Source organism: Microcaecilia unicolor, chromosome 4 (genome assembly GCF_901765095.1).
Source record: "Microcaecilia unicolor chromosome 4, aMicUni1.1, whole genome shotgun sequence".
NCBI classification, from domain to species: Eukaryota; Metazoa; Chordata; class Amphibia; order Gymnophiona; family Siphonopidae; genus Microcaecilia; species Microcaecilia unicolor.
In genome coordinates, this window is record NC_044034.1 from 52,151,367 (window position 1) to 52,173,483 (window position 22,117).

The window sequence follows — 22,117 nt, forward strand, 5'->3', positions numbered from 1 at the left end:
TGGTGCTTTATAAATGTAGAGATCAGTATTCATCAGCACAGTCAACATATAATTTGAATATACACATATAACTTGGAATATCCAAATTAAAACATTTCAAATTATACCTGTGATTTGTTAGGACCACCTAAATGTTTAATTTAGATGTTTAGAGGCTAGATGTTGCCACTTAGATGACTAAATTATCCCTAGGCTTCTATAAATGGCGCCTAAAATTGCACATGCAAATCTGAGCATGCTCCCAAGTTGCGCACACAATTTAAATAAGTAATATGTCAAAAACCACCAATTATTGGGTGCTAACAATCAATTATTGGCATTGTCAACAATTTGGATTTGCTCATGCATCTTGATAGGCACTATTCTATAAATTGCATAAATGAAAAGGGTTGTGTGACCATGGGAGGGGCATGGGGGATCAGGGGCATTCACTAAAGGTCTGTGCACTATTATAGAATTTGGGGGACCCATGCCTAATTTATGTGTGAGGATTTACACCAGGTTTCAGTAGGTGTAAAAGTTGGGTGCAGATCCCAGCACTACATGCTATGCTATGCTATAAATGGCACCAAACTCGGAGCACTGTTTATAGAATAGTGCTCATTTTTTCACTGCCCAAATTTGGCCACCATTTACTGAATCTAGTCCTATATGTCTAAGTGGCACTGCACGCAAAATACCCCAAATTCTTCCCCCCTCCGCTTTTTGGATAGCTAATTTTGGCCATATAACAATTTAAACCAACAGCTGTTCAAGTTCTCTGAATTATAAACAAATAAAATGTGGTCTGTAGGGATACCAATGTGTGCCTGTCTGTGAACTTTATATTTGTCTAGTTACTTTTTACTCTCTTAGTTCAAACTGAATGAACCGACTGTTTGTTCAACTGTGCCTTCATTAGACATAATCCTTTCTCCCTGTACCCTCCCCCCCCCCATATCTGTTCAAAGAAAAAGAAAATTTTACCACTAACTGGTGCTATTTTAGCACAAGTCCTATTTAAGCAATAAGACCAAGTTACTAATGAGTGGGGTTAACAATAAAATAACACATCTTAATGTATCCCACATTGATAATTTCCTCCCTTGATGTCTCTTACTCTCTTTTACTCTCTTAGTTCAAACTGAATGAACAGACTGTTTGTTCAACTGTGCCTTCATTAGACATAATCCTTTCTCCCTGTACCCCCCCCCCCCATATCTGTTCAAAGAAAAAGAAAATTTTACCACTAACTGGTGCTATTTTAGCACAAGTCCTATTTAAGCAATAAGACCAAGTTACTAATGAGTGGGGTTAACAATAAAATAACACATCTTAATGTATCCCACATTGATAATTTCCTCCCTTGATGTCTTGTATAGAAATTCACTTCATAACTCATGCAATTATTTCTACCTAAAGATTATTGTAAAACAAACTTAACTACAGTCTTCCCCTTTTCTTTTGAGAAAGCACACATTGGAGCACCTACTTCGGACTCAGGCCCACCCAGCAGCAGTGCACATCATCTTTGTAGCAAGGGCATAGCCAAACCTCGGCGGGAGGGGGTCCAGAGCCCGAGGTGGAGGGGCACAGTTTAGCCTGCCTCCCCCAGCCGCTGACCCTCCCACCGCCGATCCCCGCCGCCACCACTACCTTTGCTGGCGGGGGTCCCCAACCCCCGCCAGCCGAAGTCTTTTTCAGCGCCGGTTGACTCCGGCGCCTTCTCTGATGATTTGTTTCTCACTCCTGACGTTCTGTATGTAGCCCCATGCAGGACGTCAGGAGTCAGAAACATCACTGAAGAAGACCGGCTGGTGGGGTTGGGGACACCCGCCAGCAAAGGTACCTGGAGGCGGCGGGGGTGGGAGGAGAGATTGAAAGTGGCAGGGGAGGGTCAGCGGCGGGAGGTCAAAAGTAGAGGGGGCCAGGGCTTAATCTGTGGGGGCCCATGCCCCCGTGGCCTCACCTAGCTACACCCCTGCTTTGTAGCTGGCAGAGATACCCAAGCTCTGCCAACTGAAGACATTCTTCTTCTGAACACTGTGGTAATTAGCAGCCATGCCTCCAGCCACCAATGCCAAACTCCAACCCCCGCACAAGGTTATTTCTTGCACACTCTCAGTTTATGCACAACAACTAAGCATGTGCAGCCAGGGTTCAGATACCCAAGATTCTGCAGAGAAAATATTTAGCTGGTGAGGATCCCCACGGTATTATGTTTGGTAGTAGGTGGGGCAGGCTGAGGCAGGGAATGGAAGGTAGGGAAGAATTGCATGTGTTCATCCATTTCACTCCTGGGCCCAACCAGAAATCGCCTTCTGGCTATGCCAATGCTTTGCAGACAATTTCAATAGTGTGCCCAGATGCAGGGTTTGTTTACAATTTTGTACATGCATACATTTAGAAAATTAGCTGCCACATACTATGAACATAAACACACACATTTTTTGGAACTGCTGTTTATGTGTACAGCTGATTAGGGACAAAATTGGGTGGACAATTCTACATCTGGGTGTCTTCATTTATGCGCCCCCAGGGAGTGCAGTAGAAACCTATTCTTTAAAGCACCTGGCTACCCAGGTGTGATTATAGAAAAATAGTGTAACCCAGTATCACTATGCCTAACTGTATGCACAAGCGGTTACACCAGCCATAGTCCATTTATATATGCAGACGACATCACCATCTGCTTACTATTCCACAAAAGTATCACAGAAATAATGGAAAGAATTTTTAAAAGGCATGGATCTCATAGAAAACTGGGCAACAATTTTCAAACTGAAACTAAACAGAGGAAAAAAAAAAACAAATTCCTGGTTCTATCCAGCCCGCACAACCCCACATCTTACCAAAATTTCCCAATAAACCAACAAACATACCAAATTGAAACACAACTAAAAATCTTAGGAATTATCCTCAATAAACATCTATCACTGGATAATCAAATACCAGCAGTAACTTCAAAATGTTCCAAAACACTATGGAAACTGAGAAGGATAAGAGACTACTTTCCAAGACAATCATTCTGGATAATAGTACAATCGACAATACTATCACAACTAGACTATAGCAATGCAGCATACATAGGGTACAAGGAATGCGTGCTAAAATCGCTACAAATCATCCAAAATACGGCAGCAAGACTGATATTCAAGAAGTCAAAATATGAAAGAGCAACTCCACTGCTTAAAACATTACACTGGCTACCAGTCAAGGCAAGAGTACTCTTCAAAATGAGTAGCATCATTTTCAAAATACTGTTTGGAATGGCTCCTGAATATATGATCGACATGATTAAACTATCACCAAGAAATGCAAACCCAGCAACCAGAGGGTACCTACTTCTTCTCCTACCCAACTACAAAAACATAGCCTACAAAACCATCTACACAGCAGGTTTTAGCTACCCGGGTTCCAAATTGTGGAACTCAATACCAAAAGCCATATGAAGCATCACTATCTTCAGTTCAGAAAAGAAATGAAAACCTACCTCTTCAAAAAATTCTACAGCTAACAACATAAGCGAATGACATCTCACCTCTACCAATCTACCTCATTGAAACTTGTCAGATAATCAAATAAACTATCGCACTGCCTCCATCAACACCCTACCTCTATAAGTCTACCTCAACAAACCTCTTCAGATAACTACATGTACTCTTACCTTTCAGGACTACCTTCGAACATTCTATAGATATATACTTAATGACCTCTGTCCTATCCATGTCATAATGATGAAAAGCTATTTGTAAGTTAACCTGAAATGTAAATTGTAAGCCACTTTGAACCAAAACTTGTTTTTGGATAACAGTGGGATACAAGAAACATAAATAAGGTGCAAACTGGAAGGTTCCAAGATGGCGACCGATATAGGTCGGCTGCAAGGAGTGCTTTTCCACGGATTTAATAATTCTTTAAAAATATTACCTACTTATATTTCATAATTTTTATTAATTTTTATATACTTATTACAGAAATTATCATACTGCAAAAGTGTAATACAGCCTTTAAAGTAATTAATACAGGAATAATAATAATTAAACAAATTGTCCTAATAAAGACAAAATATCGGCTTCCTTAGACCCCAATAGAGGGGGGTAGGAATTAGTGAAGATAATACAATCATAACATATAAATGAAAAATTTTGGTTCCGTTAGTCCCATGTATATCTCAACTCTATCGTTGTTTATTGTCTAGGAAAGTCTGAAGCTGATCAGGCATATAATATATATATTTGATTTGATTTAACCTGATGACACATTTACAGGGATATGCCAGGAGGAAAGAACCTCCCAATTCCAATACTTTGGACCTCATAGAGAGAAACTTTTTACGTTTTTCTTGTGTAGACTTAGTCACATCCGGATAAAGCCAGATCTTTTGGCCAGCAAAAACACGGTTAGTTGATTTGAAGTAAAGACGCATTACTGCGTTTAAATCCTGTTAAATTACAAAGGAAATTATCAACGTCCCCCTTTCAGGAGATTCTTCAATTGTTTGCTCCAAAATGGCTGTGACGTTTTGTAAGTCTATAGAGTTCTCTGTCCCAACTTTTTTCATCGTACTTGGTATGTAATAGATCTTATTCAAAGGAGGAAATACTTCTTGGGGAAAATTGAGATTTTCTTTTAGATATCTCTGGAACATATCTTTTGGAGATTCTCCCAATATTCTAGGAAAATTCAATATTCGGAGATTTAATCTCCTATTAAAGTTCTCTACTTGTTCCAGCTTTCTTCTGATTTCCATATTATCTTTTACCATAGCCATTTTAAAATCATCAGTTTGCTTTGTCTCTCTCTCTAAGGCCTCAATCTTAGAAGAAAAATCTTGTTTTGCCACATCTAGGGAGTTTTTCACTTCCTGTACATTCAAATTCAGAGTCTTTACCTCATCCGAAGATTGTCTCAGGGTTTTTTCTATTTCCAATAACTTCAGCCAGATCTTGCCCAGACTCACCTCCGTCTCTCCTGCAGCTGCAGATATCCCTACAGAGCTAGACTCCCCTCTGGGCTCCTTGGAATAACCCTTTCCGGGTTCCGATAGAAACCCCGTCCCGCTCAAGGCAGTTGCAGGGCAAGGAGACGTCGTAGAGAAAGGCGGGGAGAGAGAAACTTCTATTTCCTGCGGGGGGATCGCTTCACCGGTCCCTCCCGCTAAGGACTCCGCTCCGCTTCTTCGGGACAATGCGGGGAAGAAGCGTTCCAAACCTCCGCTTGCCGGTGTGGACGTCGTGGGGTGAAGGGAAGTCCCACGGGTCGTCCCCTTACGTTTGGTGTGCGGCATTTGAAAAAAGCAGGTAAATAATTCAAAGTTCAGCAAGTAGTAGGCAGGAGCTCGCTTCCAACACCTCCGCTCACGGCGCCATCTTGACACCCCCCCCAAATATTACCTACTTAATATTTAGCATACTGAAGAGGAAGGGGAAGCTGAATGGACCCTTCCCCCTCCCGAAGCTTGAATCCCCACTCGTTCGTCAAACCTCCATTACAGCCTTTACGGTCTCTACCCCGAATGCAGGTGTCTCTGCTTCCGGGGATTAGGAATCGAATCTTCGCTTAGTCCGGTGGGACCAGCTACCCCTCCACTTCCACAACCAGTCCAAGCAGCAGTATTGAGAGTATATTCAGACGAAATCTTGAAGGGGAGGCGAGCTTCTTCTCTGGCATTGTTGAGTGATTTACCATCTGAAGGCATGCACCAACGGCCGGTGGAGGGGATACAGCATATTTCGCTTATGGCGTCAAAGGAGGCAATGGGGGAGCCTGTTTCCACAACTTATACTCAACATGAAATTGATTTATGTGCATCAGCGATTCAACCATTGATAAGATCACAAGAAATATTGCTGGAAACTATTTGGACTGCCATCGAAACCCTGCACAAAGTTTGTTCTTCTTTTGTCTCAGTTTCCTTGAATAATTCTGTGCAAACAAGAGAGACTAAGAATATAATTGAAACTATTTCCACTAAACAAAATACGTTGGAAACTGAAGTGCTTAAACTTCAAGAGAATCAAGCCCAGGTTGCTGGAGATAGACTGTTATTACATCGTAAGATAGAAAATATAGAGAATGCAATGAGAAACTTAATTCTACAAATATTAAATTTTCCTTATTCAAGATTTACTTCAACAAGGGACATGTTCCAAAGATTCCTAAAAGAGAATTTTAAATATTCAGAACACACAAAGTTATTCAAAGTCGTTAACTCGCGACAGGATTGTGAACAATTATAGAAGGACCTTACGAGACTGGGAGACAGGGCGGCTAAATGGCAGATGACGTTTAATGTGAGCACATGCAAGGTGATGCATGTGGGAAAAAAGAACCCAAATTATAGCTACGTCATGCAAGGTTCCACGTTAGGAGTTACGGACCAAGAAAGGGATCTGGGTGTCGTCGTCGATAATACGCTGAAACCTTCTGCTCAGTGTGCTGCTGCGGCTCGGAAAGCAAATAGAATGTTGGGCATTATTAGGAAAGGTATGGAAAACAGGTGTGAGGATGTTATAATGCCATTATATCGCTCCATGGTGCGACCACACCTTGAGTATTGTGTTCAATTCTGGTCGCCGCATCTCAAGAAAGATATAGTGGAATTGGAAAAGGTGCAGCGAAGGGCGACTAAAATGATAGCGGGGATGAGACGACTTCCCTATGAAGAAAGACTAAGGAGGCTAGGGCTTTTCAGCTTGGAGAAGAGACGGCTGAGGGGAGACATGATAGAGGTATATAAAATAATGAGTGGAGTGGAACAGGTGGATGTGAAGCGTCTGTTCACGCTTTCCAAAAATACTAGGACTAGGGGGCATGCGATGAAACTACAGTGTAGTAAATTTAAAACAAATCGGAGAAACTTTTTCTTCACCCAACGCGTAATTAAACTCTGGAATTTGTTGCCGGAGAACGTGGTGAAGGCGGTTAGCTTGGCAGAGTTTAAAAAGGGGTTAGACGATTTCCTAAAGGACAAGTCCATAAACTGCTACTAAATGGACTTGGGAAAAATCCACAATTCCGGGACTAACATGTATAGAATGTTTGTACGTTTGGGAAGCTTGCCAGGTGCCCTTGGCCTGGATGGGTCGCTGTCGTGGACAGGATGCTGGACTCGATGGACCCTTGGTCTTTTCCCAGTGTGACATTACTTTTGTACTTATGTACTCTTTTCCACCTGTTCAAAAAATATATTATATGACAACTGTCCTGAATCAGCAAAAAAAAATCAAGAGAAACATGAAGATCAGCCTCAACAGGAAGTTTCATTGGACAATTTAGATATCTCTACTTTATTAGAGCAATCTGAGGAAGAAGTAAAAACTAGAGCTACACTTTTGGTCTCTTTTGTATTTCTACAGGACAAGGAAGCATTATTGAGATTATATTTCCAAAAAGCCCAGCCTATTTTTTTAGGAGGGAAAGTTTTGATTTTTCCTGATATTTCCAAATGGACTCAGGAAAGGAGAAAAAAATTCCTTGAAATGAGACAAGAGGCTTTAGCATTGAATGTCCGTTTCCAACTATGATTCCCATGTAAATGTATTCTTTTCCTCAAAGATAAGAAATATGTATTTTGAACCTCTCCAATTGCGCAGTTTTTTTGAATTCTCAGAGAATTATCGGTGAAGTTCCAAATGTTTAGGGGATGACTACCTATAGTTTACCTATAACTATTACATCTATAATCCAACTTCCTTTGGAATGTATAATCAAGGAACCTTCTAATTGTGGACTAAATAACCAAGTAGAACTATTTCTTTGTTAAAAAAAAAATTCTGATTTGTTCTTTACAAACTTGGTGTATTTCCTTCAAAGATTGTTGTATCTTTGTAAAACTTAAAAGCATAATAAAAAATAAATAAATAAATACCTACGGGCACATAAATGCAGCAGTGAAGTTCATAACTGACAGCATTCTGTAAATTATGCACATAAGTGGAAGCCTTGCCCATGTATATGCCCTCCTTGCATTTATGCGCTGTGGCTCTTACACGTGCTGTTACAGAATAGTGCTCAGGTGCCCTACTAGGCCTTTTGCAGGTAAGTATACAATTACACATGTAAGTGCTAGCATTGTGTACATTTATGCGCATAAAGGGTGCATAAATGCAGTCACCTATTTTATAGAGTTGCCTTTTTTGTGTATATTTTGAAATAACCAATCTAAACACACCCTTGCTGTGAAAGCCCCTGCATACCTTTAGCACTATGAGGACAGCAACTTTCAGTCAAGCCAATTTACCTAGGTATAGGCTTTGAAAATTGTCTTTTTAAAGCTTAATCTGTGTTCATTTTGTTCATATCTTTAAATATGTTGATTCTCTAAAGCAGTGGTTCTCAATCCTGTCCTGGTGTCACCCTGCCATTCATGTTTTCAGGATCTCTATAATGAGCACTCATGAGATAAATTTTTATACATATTCACTGTGTTATGGGGTTACAATCACAGTTACTACTTAAAAATAGCAAAACACTGTTTATGTTTATTTTGAACTTGCTTTACTGCCTTAACTGACTCACAGGGCAAGGCGGTGTACAGGCTAAAAAAAGACAAAGGAACTACAATGTTTCAAAAAAAGAATTACACCATACACACAACACATCCGCATCTGGAGAAGAAGAGAGAAAAAGACACAAGGATAGGATAATTGAGGAAGAAAAAGGATATAGAGAAATAGGAAGTAGGGAGGAATGCCAGTGAAATAGAGAAAAATGCCTTCAGACTAAGCAAAAACCCTCAGTGAGCGTCAAAAGCCTGGTGAAAGAACCAGGTCTTTATTGCCTTTGTGAAACTTTTAAACCTTAAATCATTATAGATCTCAATAAGAAGATTATTCCAAGTGAATGTGGCAGTAAACTAAAAGGCACAGTGAGTCTATTACTAAGCTACAGTAGAGTTTTTAGCGCACGCTAATGATTAGCATGCACTAAACGCTAGAGCAGTGGCGTAGGAAAGGGGGGCGGGGGGAGCGGTCCGCCCCGGGTGCACGCCACTGGGGGGTGTCAGCTCCGCGCTGGTGCACTGCCCTCTCTGCCCCCGGAACAGGTTACTTCCTGTTCCGGGACAGAGAGAGCAGTGAACCAGTGTGGAGCCGACACACCCCAGCAACGTGCAGTCGGGGCGGATCGGCCCTCCCGCCCATCCCTCTCCGCAGGTATGCGCTCCGGGGGGGAGGTATGTTCTCCGGGGGGGGGGGGGGGGGTGCGCTCCAGCGGGAGGAGGGTGTGTGCAGTGGCGACCCGCCCCGGGTGTCAGCTCCCCTCGCTACGGCTCTGCGCTAGAGATACCCATACGAATATATCAATAAACACACTAATGCTCATATATTTAACACAAATCCCTTCTCACAACGCTTGAGTAGTTTTTATTAGCAGGTTTGTGATATTGGCAGTTATAGATCTCAGCTCTAATTTTCTGAAGACCTCAGTTTTACAGAGCTATGGTATATTTAACATTTTTGCGTATCACTCTCCACTCGTCACCGGTCTTCTAAAGAAAATCTTTTTCATTTACTTTTTTGTTGCTGTTTCTAGTTTTATAACTTTTTTAAAAAATAATTTAACCCTTAGGTATTCAATTGCTTTGCATTTTCAAGCAAACACATTTACTGTGGGTTAGTATTTCAAAAGCACTTAACTTAAATGACTCTCTTGTCAAGGGGCTCTCTTGTCCGACATGACATCATGTTTCGCCATTTGGCTGTTTCAAGGTTACGTCTCCGTCCCGGTGTTGTCACTGTCTTTACTGAATATATCGGCATCTCTAGCGTTTAGCATGTGCTAATCATTAACGCACGCTAAAAACGCTACCGCGGCTTAGTATAAGACCTCCACAGTACCTGGTGCTTTCAAACTGGGCAGCTCTGGGTCCAGGAAGAACCAAACGATGGTCATTTAGTGACTGAGAACATTCTTTTACCATTAGTAAATGACTAATAGTAAGGGACTATTGAGATTAACCACTTTGTCTCTTTATCTGTCTCTTTCATTTTCTGGGTTTTGCATTTTTTTTTTTTTGAATAGCTAGACATTTTTCTGTAAACATTCATTTATTTTTATCTTTTATGAAATGTTTTGTTTGATCATTTCATATGTCCTTGCTGGCCTTATTGTGACTTCCCATAAACCATGTTTTTAATTGTTTTCTACCTGGCTTTGTTGTTTTTCATAGAAGTACATCTAATTTGACTAGCAGTTTAAAGAACTGCTGTAATAGTTACACTTAAAAATTAGGAAATTATTACATCAAGTTTTATGCACAAGTTTTTACTTGCACAAGATTTTCTGTGGGATTTTTCCTCTTCAAAAACTTTTATGAATTAATCATACATTTTTTATATACAAACATAAAGTTTTACTCCAGCTTTTTCCTAATCTGTAAATCTAACTCACAGTGTTTCAGAACGTGTAAAGAAAATGTAAAAGAAAGATCTTCTAATTTTATATAAGATTTTGCTTACTGGTTGTTTTATAAATCATGATCTGTTTAACGCTGATATTTGCTTATTTATCTACTGATTTGTAGATGTCAAAGAAGGCTTTATCAAAAATCCATCTGTGCCAGGCATTTTACAGGTAAATACTGAACTATTAAGAAAGTAAGGGGTACTTTTACTAAGCTGCAGTAAAAAGTGGCCCTAGCACACTCTTTTGCAGATCTTCCCATTGCTAAGGCCATTTTTACTACAGCCAGAAAATGGCCAGTTCTCTATTTCTCCTATTAATAGCCATGCATTAATGTTGCCATTAGCATGCAGCCATTAAAAAGAATTACCACGTGAGCACTTTCTGACACCAATTTTGTAGGCAGTATAGGGCCCGGGCTGTAATCTTGTGCTAACCAGTTAGTAATGTGGATGCACTAACTGATCAGCGCAGAAATACCTCCTCTCCGCCCCAGACACACCCCCTCCAACAAAAATTTTAAAATATTTTTTAACGTGCAGTTAGTACATGCCAATTTGGAACTAACCACAGAATGCCTAAGTCCACCCCATGGTGAGCCATTTTAAGCTGCAATAAGCACATGCTAGTGCTCACCACAGCTTAGTAAAAGGGCCCCTAAATTAGATGTTTTCTTTCCTGTATCTTGAGCTCATAATGAAATCCAACTTTTGTATAAATAAAAAAAAAATCTAGGTATGTGCATATATTCATTAACATTAAATCCATATTTTCTAGTATTTCTGCACTTCTGAAATTATATTTCAATATAGACAATTAAGGAAACATCTAGGATTACCCAATTTCCAGCCATTTTACCATCAGCACTGCTGCAGAGAAGAAAGCAACAGAGATGGGTCACAGTAGGCTCAGCTACTTTACGACTTGTGTCACAGAGGCATTCACCCTCCCAACCTTTGCTCCTATATAATTCCTTTGCTGCATTGGAGCATCATGATGCTCAGAAAAGAAGTACTGAGGTGAACCCAGAGGCAAGGAATGTAACACAACCAAAATCCCTAAAACAATGACAGATCAGCTCAAAGCAGAAAATTCTTACTGCTAGGAGACTCCATTATAAGACACGTTAACTTGGGAACACAATTCAAGGGTCCTAACCTGGTGAAATGCCTTCCAGGATCCTCTGCTATCAGAAGTACCATCCAAATACTGAATGTGATCCAAGAAGAGAGTAAGGATTCTAATACTGATATTGTAATCCACCTGGGGTCAAATGACCTGGCGCAGTTTATAGAATATGCCTAAATCTAAGCATAGTTTATAGAGTACGCCCCACACCCATTTTCTGTGACTATATTTAATTATGGCCATTTATGCAAATGAAAACCTGGTGTAAATGCTGATGCCTACATAATGCATAGAACGGGCATATTCTATAACATAAGTACATAAGTATTGCCATACTGGGAACGACCAAAGGTCCAACAAGCCCAGCATTCTGTTTCCAACAGTGGCCAATCAAGGTCACAAATACCTGGCAAGATCCCAAAAAAGTACAAAACATTTTATACTGCTTATCCCAGAAATAGTGGATTTTCCCCAAGTCCGTTTAATAATGGTCTATGGACTTTTCCTTTAGGAAGCCGTCCAAACCTTTTTTAAACTCCGCTAAGCTAGCCACCTTTACCACATTCTCTGGCAACGAATTCCAGAGTTTAATTACATGTTGAGTGAAGACAAAGTTTCTCCGTTTTGTTTTAAATTTACTACATTGTAGCTTCATCGCATGCCCCCTAGTCCTAGTATTGTTGGAAAGTGTAAACAGATGCTTCACATCTACCCGTTCAACTCCACTCATTATTTTATAGACCTCTATCATATCTCCCCTCAGCCACCTTTTCTCCAAGCTGAAGAGCCCTAGCCGCTTTAGCCTTTCCTCATAGGGAAGTCATCCCATCCCCTTTATCATTTTCGTTGCCCTTCTCTGCACCTTTTCTAATTCCACTATATCTTTTTTGAGATGCGGGGACCAGAATTGAACACAATATTCGAGGTGTGGTCGCACCATGGAGCGATACAAAGGCATTATAACATCCTCATTTTTGTTTTCCATTCCTTTCCTAATAATACCTAACATTCTATTTGCTTTCTTAGCCACAGCAGCACACTGAGCAGAAGGTTTCAACGTATCATCAACGACGACACCTAGATCTTTCTTGGTCCGTGACTCCTAACGTGGAACTTTGCATGACATAGCTATAATTCGGGTTCCTCTTTCCCACATGCATCACTTTGCACATGCTCACATTAAACGCCATCTGCCATTTAGCCGCCCAGTCTCATAAGGTCCTCTTGTAATTTTTCACAATCCTCCTGCGATTTAATGACTTTGAATAACTTTGTGTCATCAGCAAATTTAATTACCTCACTAGTTACTCCCATCTCTAGGTCATTTATAAATATGTTAAAGGAAATGGAACTTGATATACTGCCTTTCAGAGGTTTTTGCAACTACATTCAAAGCGGTTTACATATATTCAGGTACTTATTTTGTACCAGGGGCAATGGAGGGTTAAGTAACTTGCCCAGAGTCACAAAGAGCTGCAGTGGGAATTGAACTCAGTTCCCCAGGATCAAAGTCCACTGCACTAACCACTAGGCTACTCCTCCACTCCATTCTGTGGCAACAAATTCCAGAGAGCAGCGGTCCCAGCACAAACCCCTGGGGAACCCCACTAACTACCCTTCTCCATTGAGAATACTGACCATTTAACCCTATTCTCTGATTTCTATCTTTTAACTTGTTTTAATCCACAATAGAACACTACCTTTATCCCATGACTCTCCAATTTCCTCTGGAGTCTTTCATGAGGTACTTTGTCAAACACCTTCTGAAAATCCAGATAAACAATATCAACCGACTCACCTTTATCCACATGTTTGGTCACCCCTTCAAAGAAATGTAGTAGATTAGTGAGGCAAGATTTCCCTTCACTAAATCCATGTTGACTTTGTCTCATTAATCCATGCTTTTGAATATGCTTAGTAATTTTGTTCTTAATAATAGTCTCTACCATTTTGCCCGGCACCGACGTCAGACTCACCAGTCTATAATTTCCCGGATCTTCTCTGGAACCTTTTTTAAAACTCAGCGTTACATTGGACACCCTCCAATCTTCCGGTACCACACTCGATTTTAAGGATAAATTACATATTACTAACAATAGCTACGCAAGCTCATTTTTCAGTTTTATCAGTACTCTGTGATGAATACCATCCGGTCCAGGAGATTTGCTACTCTTCAGTTTGTAGAACTACCCCATTACATCCTCCAGGTTTACAGAGAATTCATTAAGTTTCTCCAACTCTTCAGCTTCGAATACCATTTCCGGCACCAGTATCCCACCTAAAGCTTCCTCGGTGAAGACTGAAGCAAAGAATTCATTTAATCTCTCCGCTACAGCTTTGTCTTCCCTGATCGCCCCTTTTACTCGGTCATCTAGCGGTCCAACCGATTCTTTTGCCGGCTTCCTGCTTTTAATATACCTAAAAAATTTACTATGTGTTTTTGCCTCCAACACATTCTTTTTATCGAAGTCCCTCTTAGCCTTCCTTATCAGCACTTTGCATTTGACTTGACATTCCTTATGCCGTTTCTTATTATTTTCAGTCGGTTCTTTCTTCCATTTTCTGAAGGATTTTCTTTTAGCTCTAATAACTTCCTTCACCTCACTTTTTAACCACACCGGCTGTCATTTGGTCTTCCGTCCTCCTTTTTTAATACGCAGAATATATTTGGCCAGGGCTTCCAGGACGGTGTTTTTGAACAGTATCCACACCTGATGTAAATTTTTGACCCTCGCAGTCGCTCTTCTAAGTTTTTTTTTCACCATTCTTCTCATTTTATCATAGTCTCCTTTTTTAAAGTTAAACGCTAATGTATTTCATTTCCTATGTATACTTACTTCAAAGCTAATATCAAATCTGATCATATTATGATCACTGTTATCAAGCAGCCCCAACACCATTACCTCCCGCACCAGATCATGAGCTCCAATAAGGACTAGGTGTAGAATTTTTCCTTCTCTTGTTGACTCCTGTACCAGCTGCTCCATAAAGCTGTCCTTGATTTTGCTGGTGGAGGTGTGCTACTGCTAAATATCTAATATCTAAGAATTAATATACAGATGATGAGAAGTGGAAATGTCTTTTTTTTCTGTAAATTACAATGGTATTGAGCAGGCCAGGTGTGGAGCAAGTACCCCCACCTCCTCCCCACCTTCCTCTGACCAGGTAATTGTAAGACAATGAGGGCCAGATGCACTAAACTTTAACGACCCTTTTACAACCCTTTAACAAACAATGCTACCCTAGAGGAGTAGCCTAGTGGTTAGAGTGGAGGACTTTGGTCCTGGGGAACTAAGGAACTGAGTTCAATTCCCACTTCAGGCACAGGCAGCTCCTTGTGACTCTGGGCAAGTCACTTAACCCTCCATTGCCCCAGTACAAATAAGTACTTGTATACAATATGTAAGGTGCATTGAGCCTGCCATGAGTGGGAAAGCGTGGGGTACAAATGTAACAAAAAAAAAAAGTTTTAAACTGTGACATGCATTAAAGGCCTTTTTCCGAAGACGACAGCAGCTAACGAAAACGGAATGCAGATGAGCAAATTGTTTAGAAACCCTATTGGAAAAAGATACCTAATTGAAATTTTGGAAGTTCCTGAATCCACTATTCTGCCATTTGCTCAAGCATATTATACCTCAAAAAGAAGAACAACCTGATTTAAGTGTTACTGCCTTACTGGAGACCTCAGAGACAGAACTAGCCATGGCGGCAACCTTGGTAGCTACCGTGGCTCTTTTCCCGGATAAGCAGTGGCTTTTTAAATTGTTCTTCAAGAACAAGGACAAATTGTTCTTGGGATTGAAGATAAATCTATTTCCTTTTGTCTGATTTTTATGTTTATTTAAGGACACCTGATCTGCTATGGTCTCTTTTGCAACCTCACTATCAGGATACCCTATCTTCCCTGTTTTGGTGATATCTTTGAAAGATACCTTATCACGAACCATGCGCTTTTGAGCGATTGTCGGCCTCCCCCCCCCCCCCCATTTCTAGTTTTAAAGCTGCTCTATCTCCTTTTTAAATGCCGACACCAGCAGCCTGGTCCCACCCTGGTTAAGGTGGAGCCCATCCTTTCGGAATAGGCTCCCCCTTGCCAAGAATGTTGCCCAGTTCCTAATAAACCTAAAATCCTCCTCCCTGTACCATCATCTCATCCATGGAGCCTGTCTCTTGGGCCCTGTGCATGGAACGGGTAACATTTCAGAAAATGCTACCCTAGAGCATCTGGATTTGAGCTTTCTACCTAAGAGCTTAAATTTGGCTTCCAGAACCTCTCTCCCACATTTTCCTATGTCATTGGTACCCACATGTACAAAGACAGCTGGCTCCTCCCCAGCACTATCGAAAATCCTATCTAGGTGACGTGTGAGGTCCCCCACCTTCGCATCAGCCAGGCAAGTCACCAGGCGATCCTCACATCCACCAGCCACCCAGCTATCTATATGCCTAATGATCAAATCACCAACTACAACAGCTGTCCTAACCTTTCCCTCCTGGTCAGCACTTGGAGACATATCCTCAGTGCGAGAGGATAGTACACCCCCTGGTGGGCAGATCCTGGCTACAGGAGTACTTCTTACTTCACCAGGGTGATGCTCTCTTTCTAGGAGACTCCCTCCTCCAAGGTAGCACAGGGGCTACCAGACTGGAGGTGGGACTTCTCTGCAACATCCCTGTAGGTCTCCTCTATGTACCTGTCTGTCTCCCTCAGCTCCACCAAGTCTGCTACTGTAGCCTCAAGAGAACGGACACATTCTCTGAGAGCTAGGAGCTCTTTGCATTGGGCACACACATATGACATCTCACCAACTGGGAGATAACCATACATGTGACACTCAATGCAAAAGACAGGATAGCACCCCTCTTGCTGCTGGACTGCTGACTCCAGCTTAGTGTTTTTGAGTTTTTCAATAATGTAAAACTTGCTACAGTATTAAGGATATTAGCCTAATATAAAAGTGTCTTTTAGTTTATATAGTATATTGTATGATTTATTTAGTGTTTCCTTCTTAGATGGTAATGAAATGTATTTAAAACTCTACAAGAGCACTCCTTGCTTGTTACCCTAATTACAATAACTGACTATAAATGAAGAGTTGTCCTAGGGATGGGTGGGAACACTAAACTAGATCCTGCAGTGCCTGCTAGATTCTGTCTGTTAATGCTGTGGTACAAAGTTTTTAAAACTAAGTGGAAAAGACTATGGAGATTAGCACATAAATTCTAGGAACACCCACAACCCACCCATGGCCACGCCCCCTTTTCAGAACCACGTCTTAGAGTTTACGTACATCAGTTTATAGAATACGCCTAGACATTTGTGTGCATAAATTCTAAATAATGCCAATCAGTGTCAATAATTACTTGTTAAGTTCAGTTATTGGTGCTGTCTGACTTATTAAGCTAATTACGTTGTGCACATAAATCCAGAATATGACGATTTGCGTGTGCAACTCATGTCGCACTATACAGAATCTGGGAGTTAGTAGCTGAATATCACCACTAAATGCATAATTGTAGCCTATCTTCGCTCTGCCACTTCTGATACGGTTATTATCAAGCTGTGTAGTGATTTAAATGATCCACATTGATTTTTTGTAACTACATGGATAAGCAAGTTATATATTCACCAGTGGCCGGTGAATGAATAACTTGCTTTAATTATTGACCTGGACAACTTTAAAAGCTTGAGTCAGAAATCTACATGATATAAATTAAGGGCCTCTTTTACTAAACCATGTTAGTGATTCCCGGTGTGGCAAATGAGAGGAAGCCCATAGGAATCATATGGAAATAATAAATTTTCTGGAGCCTATCAAAAGCTTTACAGCCACATGTTTTGCACAATTTGTAGTCTCCTTATATAATTGACTGCTCAGTGTGGCACTTGCAGATTTAATTTTAGCAAAATATAGTTAGCAGATCAGTTTTTTTTTTATTGACTCTGGCAACGGAGATTCATTATGAGCAGAACACAGTAAGGCAAATAAGAGAATGAAGCTAGTGTCATTTTGTTGTACAACAAAATTTGTCATAGACTGCTAGTAGCTTGCTAGTCTGAATAGAGGCTTTTGTAGCACATTCCTGCTCCATATGGAAAACCATCAAGATTTTGGCTGCAAGTATTTTTAATGCTAGGTTCACCAATTCATTGTAAACTGGGATTATTTAAGATGTTGGCCCCAGAACAGATGAGAGTTGAGAAATACATGTCTGTTCACTAAGAAAGCATCACATGACAAATGTGTGCATTTCTTAAGCCCCTCCTCTAAATTCTCAAAGCTGTGATCATGAATAAAACTAAATTTGTCACATTTAAAGCATAGAGATGTTGATTTATAGTTGCAAATGATGTTGCTACGCCATATTTTTGCTACATTTTCCAGGGAATTCCCTGGATGCACTTGCACATAAACTGAGTAGGTATTTTGTCTGTTTGCTTGTTTGTTTTATGGATAAATTCACCATTTTACCAATGTGCGCTAACAGATATAGTGCACGATAATGTATGGCACTTAACACATTCTAATCCATCAGTGCACCTAACTAAAAGGACCCCTTAGTCTCCAGCTCTGAATCACCAACTGCCACAGATTTCAAATTATATTATTACCATTTGCACCTGATCTACAACAATCTTGGTTTGTTTGTTTGTTTTTTGGGGTTTTTTTTTTTTAATTGGCACATAACATTCATTAAATCTCTTTGGAATTCTTATATTACTTCCTTTGCCTATGCATATAGTTTTCACAACTGTTTACCCAGGTAAATGGGCATGTACATGAATAAACTGGCTTCCCTGAAAATTCTCCGATTGCCTCCTTTTCTTCTGCATGTAAATCATACTGGGCAAATTGTCCTTTCTGAAAACTGCCCTCCTTGGTCTGGGTTAGTGTAGCTTTTTTCAACATACATGCTTTTAGTCAGGTTGTAAGAAGACATTCCCAGAGGCATGTGCAAGTGGGAGGGTGAAAAAACATGCATTGTCTCATTTTGCTGCCTGCTGAAAATACCAGGTGCAAATGTAAATGAATACTTCACCTATCTATATTGGAGATGATTTCTGGAGCAATTCAGGCATCTGTAACAGCTGACTGTCACTGAGACTGTCACTTTAAGGCCAGTGTACATATATTCTCACAGCCCTTTTTAATGCACAAAATTACTTCAATAGATGATTAACCATTACATGAAGAATTTTTATCTTCTGCATATTTTCCATTAAAGTAAAACTCACTGGTTCACAAAGAGTTGGATTACGCCGCCTTGAAATCATACAAAATACTGCAATCAGGTTGATAACCAAGACCAGGAAATTTGATCACATTACACCTCGTCTTAAAGATGCTCACTGGCTGCCTATAATTCACTGTATTATCTTCAAAATTATATTACTTGTATTCAAAACTCTTTCTCATAATGAATTGCGGTACCTTTCCAGACTTCTTATCCCATATTGCCCAAAGAGGACATTGAGATCCACCCAGCAAAACCAGCTTTTTATCCCAAGTTATTGTATACTAATTCACTAACGCATCTGAGATTCCATCTTTTCTATACAGTGACCAAGGCTCTGGAATGCCCTTTCTTGATTGTTAAGACTTCAATCCACTTTATCAGCTTTCAAGGCTGAACTAAAAATTCACTTATTTGCAGATACTTACCAATGATGCTTACCAATGATTCCTTTTTAAATACCTGGACAGAATAGACTGCCGTAGCAGAGCATTCCTTTTGTTCTATCTCATCCTCGTTTCTATCATCCTACCCTTATTTTGTCTAGTCCTTGTCCATTGCACTTTTTATTTTGCTCTCTCCCCTATGTCCTTCTTTCCTCTTATCTTAGACTGTAAACCGCTCTGACGGCTTACATAGAGTGGGGTAGTAAATAACAAATAAACTTGGATTAATGCAGTGAATTTTCTGCATTCCTTTTACATACAACAGGATATCTTAAGAAGATTTTTCATGTTATGTAGAGGCACTTCAGCACTCTGTTTTGTGGTTAAGCTTAATTCTATAGCATCCTTCCAGACTGACACAGATGAATAGGTTATGCACCTCTACCAGCAGATGGAGACTCAAAACCACTGACTTCTAAGTAACCTGTAAGTGGGCTGAGCAGTCCCTCTAGTCAGTCTGTTCTCAGTCTCCATCTTTGAATAAAAGTTTTTTAAAACTAGAGTTCACTTCTACAAGTGTCACAACTGTCAGGAATAGTGAGCCCTTGGACCAAAGCTGGAGCTTTGGCAGACAAATCACCTGGGCTGGCACAGGCAGGAATCAGAACAGACTGGACTAGGATTAACTAACAGACTCAACAAGGCAGGACAGAGGTAACTAAACACAATGGACAACATAAGAACCAGATCCAGACGAAGCAAGGAAAAGAAGGCAAGGGCCAGAACTGGAACCCAGACAGGACAAGGCAAGACTCAGAACTGGATTAAACTGGGACTGGGACCCAGAAATGCAAGACAAGGCAAAACACGGAAGTAGATTAAAACTGGGTCCAGAAAAGGGCAAGACAAGGACAAGGCAAGAACTGGATCCGGACAGGACTAGACTGAAAGAGACAAAACAAAGCACAACTAGACAGGCAAGATGGGGCAGGAGCTAGGCAACAGAATAACAGAAGCAAGACAATACACAAGGCAGGAACAGGATTCAGGATTCTCGAACAGGATTCAGGATTCTCAAACAGGCTTGGCTGGAACAGGATTCTGGATTCTCAAATAGGCTTGGCTGGAACAGGATTCAGGATTCTCAAACAGGATTCAGGAACGGACTTGGTTGGAACAGGATTCTGGAATGGACTTGGCTTGGCTTGACTGGAACAGGATTCTGGAATGGACTTGGCTTGCCTTGACTGGAACAGAAGTCTGAAAGGGACTTGGCTTGACAGGAACAGGATACTGAAAGGGACATGGCTTGACAGAGAGCAGGGACAGAAACTAGCTCAAACACATAGCAGGGGCAGAACCTGGTTCAAACACACAACAGGAACAGAACTTAGCAGGCAAAGGATTAAGCAGACTAAGGAAAGGCAAACAAACAAAGAAGCAATGAGCTTACCAACATCCACAGCTGGAAGGGAAAGGCAAGGCAGATTGAGAGGCAGCAGACACACCTGCATAGCAGTGAGATAATAAGGGACAATGCTGGCTTCTACAGACTCTCAGAATTAACAGAAAAGAACTACACACACAGGAAACAGAACATGGAAAACAGAAACAGAGCTTGGCTAAACACAGAGATTGGCTTAAACACGGAGCTTAACTATAGCAAGAGTCAAAAGCAGGGCTAGACTAAAAGCAGGAGCCAAGGGAAGTCACACAGATACAGACACCAAGGGCAGGGTGTGGCTCTACAGCCAGGCTTTCAGAAAACAAGGTTCAAAAGCAAACTCACAGAAACGAAAGCATTGAAACACAGCACAGACCTTCAGGAGCAAAACACGGAGGAACAAAGCCAGGTATGGATATGATCTAAACCTGTAACACAAGATTAAGAGACCTCTTGCAAAGGGCAACGTAGGAAAGCTCCCTGGGTCCTTATAAAGGAGTAGGCTGCTGATGTCACAAGCAGGAAATGAAGCAGAAGCAGGGAGACCAAAGCGAGGCTTGGCTAACAGAAAGAACAACAACAGGAAATGAAGCAGAAGCAGGGAGACCAAAGCGAGGCTTGGCTTACAGGAAGAACAACAATAGGGATAAAGGCAGACTGGAGAGGTCACAGAGCTAGATACCGAGAAACATTAGATCTGAACATAAGGGCACGGCCACAACCGTGACAACAAGGACAAGTAAGCCATATTCTCACATGTGGGTGATGTCATCTACATCTTCCAGTGTGGAGAACTTTTAAAGTGTATATGTCTTTAAGAACATGAGTTAGTGTCCCCACTGCACATGCCTTCCCCCCTGCCGAGAGCGTGCAGGAGCAGCAGCTTGTCTTCATCCGCATATGATACATGAGTTGCTTTATTCGAACTTTTTGTGTCTTCCTTCTGGGTTTTTTCCCTAATTTTTATTTGTCTTCAGAAAATTTCCTCTCTGTCCTTTATTGTTTTAGTTAGGTTTTTCCCCACTTTTAAGTTTTCTTTTATTTTTGGCTTGCTCGGTAGGTCCTCATAGGCCTCAGCTCCGGAAAGGCATTTGTCTCTCTCTTTTTTCTGGTGCTTGCCCCTTTTTTCAGTCACCATTGAGTTATTTGATTTAGCCACAGCTGTTTTACCTTCCATGTAATCGAAGGTTTCCAGTGGCTTTAACCACTGTGCCCAGTGGAATAGGACAGTCTCTGGCAAAGATACTCATTATTGGTGTCTTCATTGTCTGGGGCCAGGACATTCCCCTGCCAACTGTGCTGTTTGAATATGCAGAAAACAACCCAGCTGTCCAGAGAGGCTCAAAGAGACAACATTTTTGGAGCCAGGTCCGCATCATCGACATCAGCATTGACGTTGACGTTGGCGCTTGCATCGGGTGCATCAGTCCACATGGCTACAAGACTGGGAGTGGACGTGCATCAAGTAGGTCTCTACATACCTCAACTGTGGCCACTGTGCAGGGCCCCCAGGACCAGTCAGTATCAGACCCGA

General features: G+C 41.0%; 1 protein-coding gene across 4 annotated transcripts in view; it reads left to right on the plus strand.

Moving 5' to 3' along the window:
- Positions 1-22,117, plus strand: part of CEP126 (centrosomal protein 126) — a 252,066-nt gene that overhangs the window by 206,863 nt on the left and 23,086 nt on the right. For 3 of the 4 annotated variants that reach the window (XM_030200229.1, XM_030200234.1, XM_030200233.1), the window contains one exon: positions 10,508-10,557. The exons of the other annotated variant lie outside the window; for it this stretch is intronic. In XM_030200229.1, the coding sequence (XP_030056089.1) occupies positions 10,508-10,557 (50 nt within the window). The remainder of the gene's footprint in view (positions 1-10,507; positions 10,558-22,117) is intronic. 4 annotated transcript variants of the gene reach the window in all.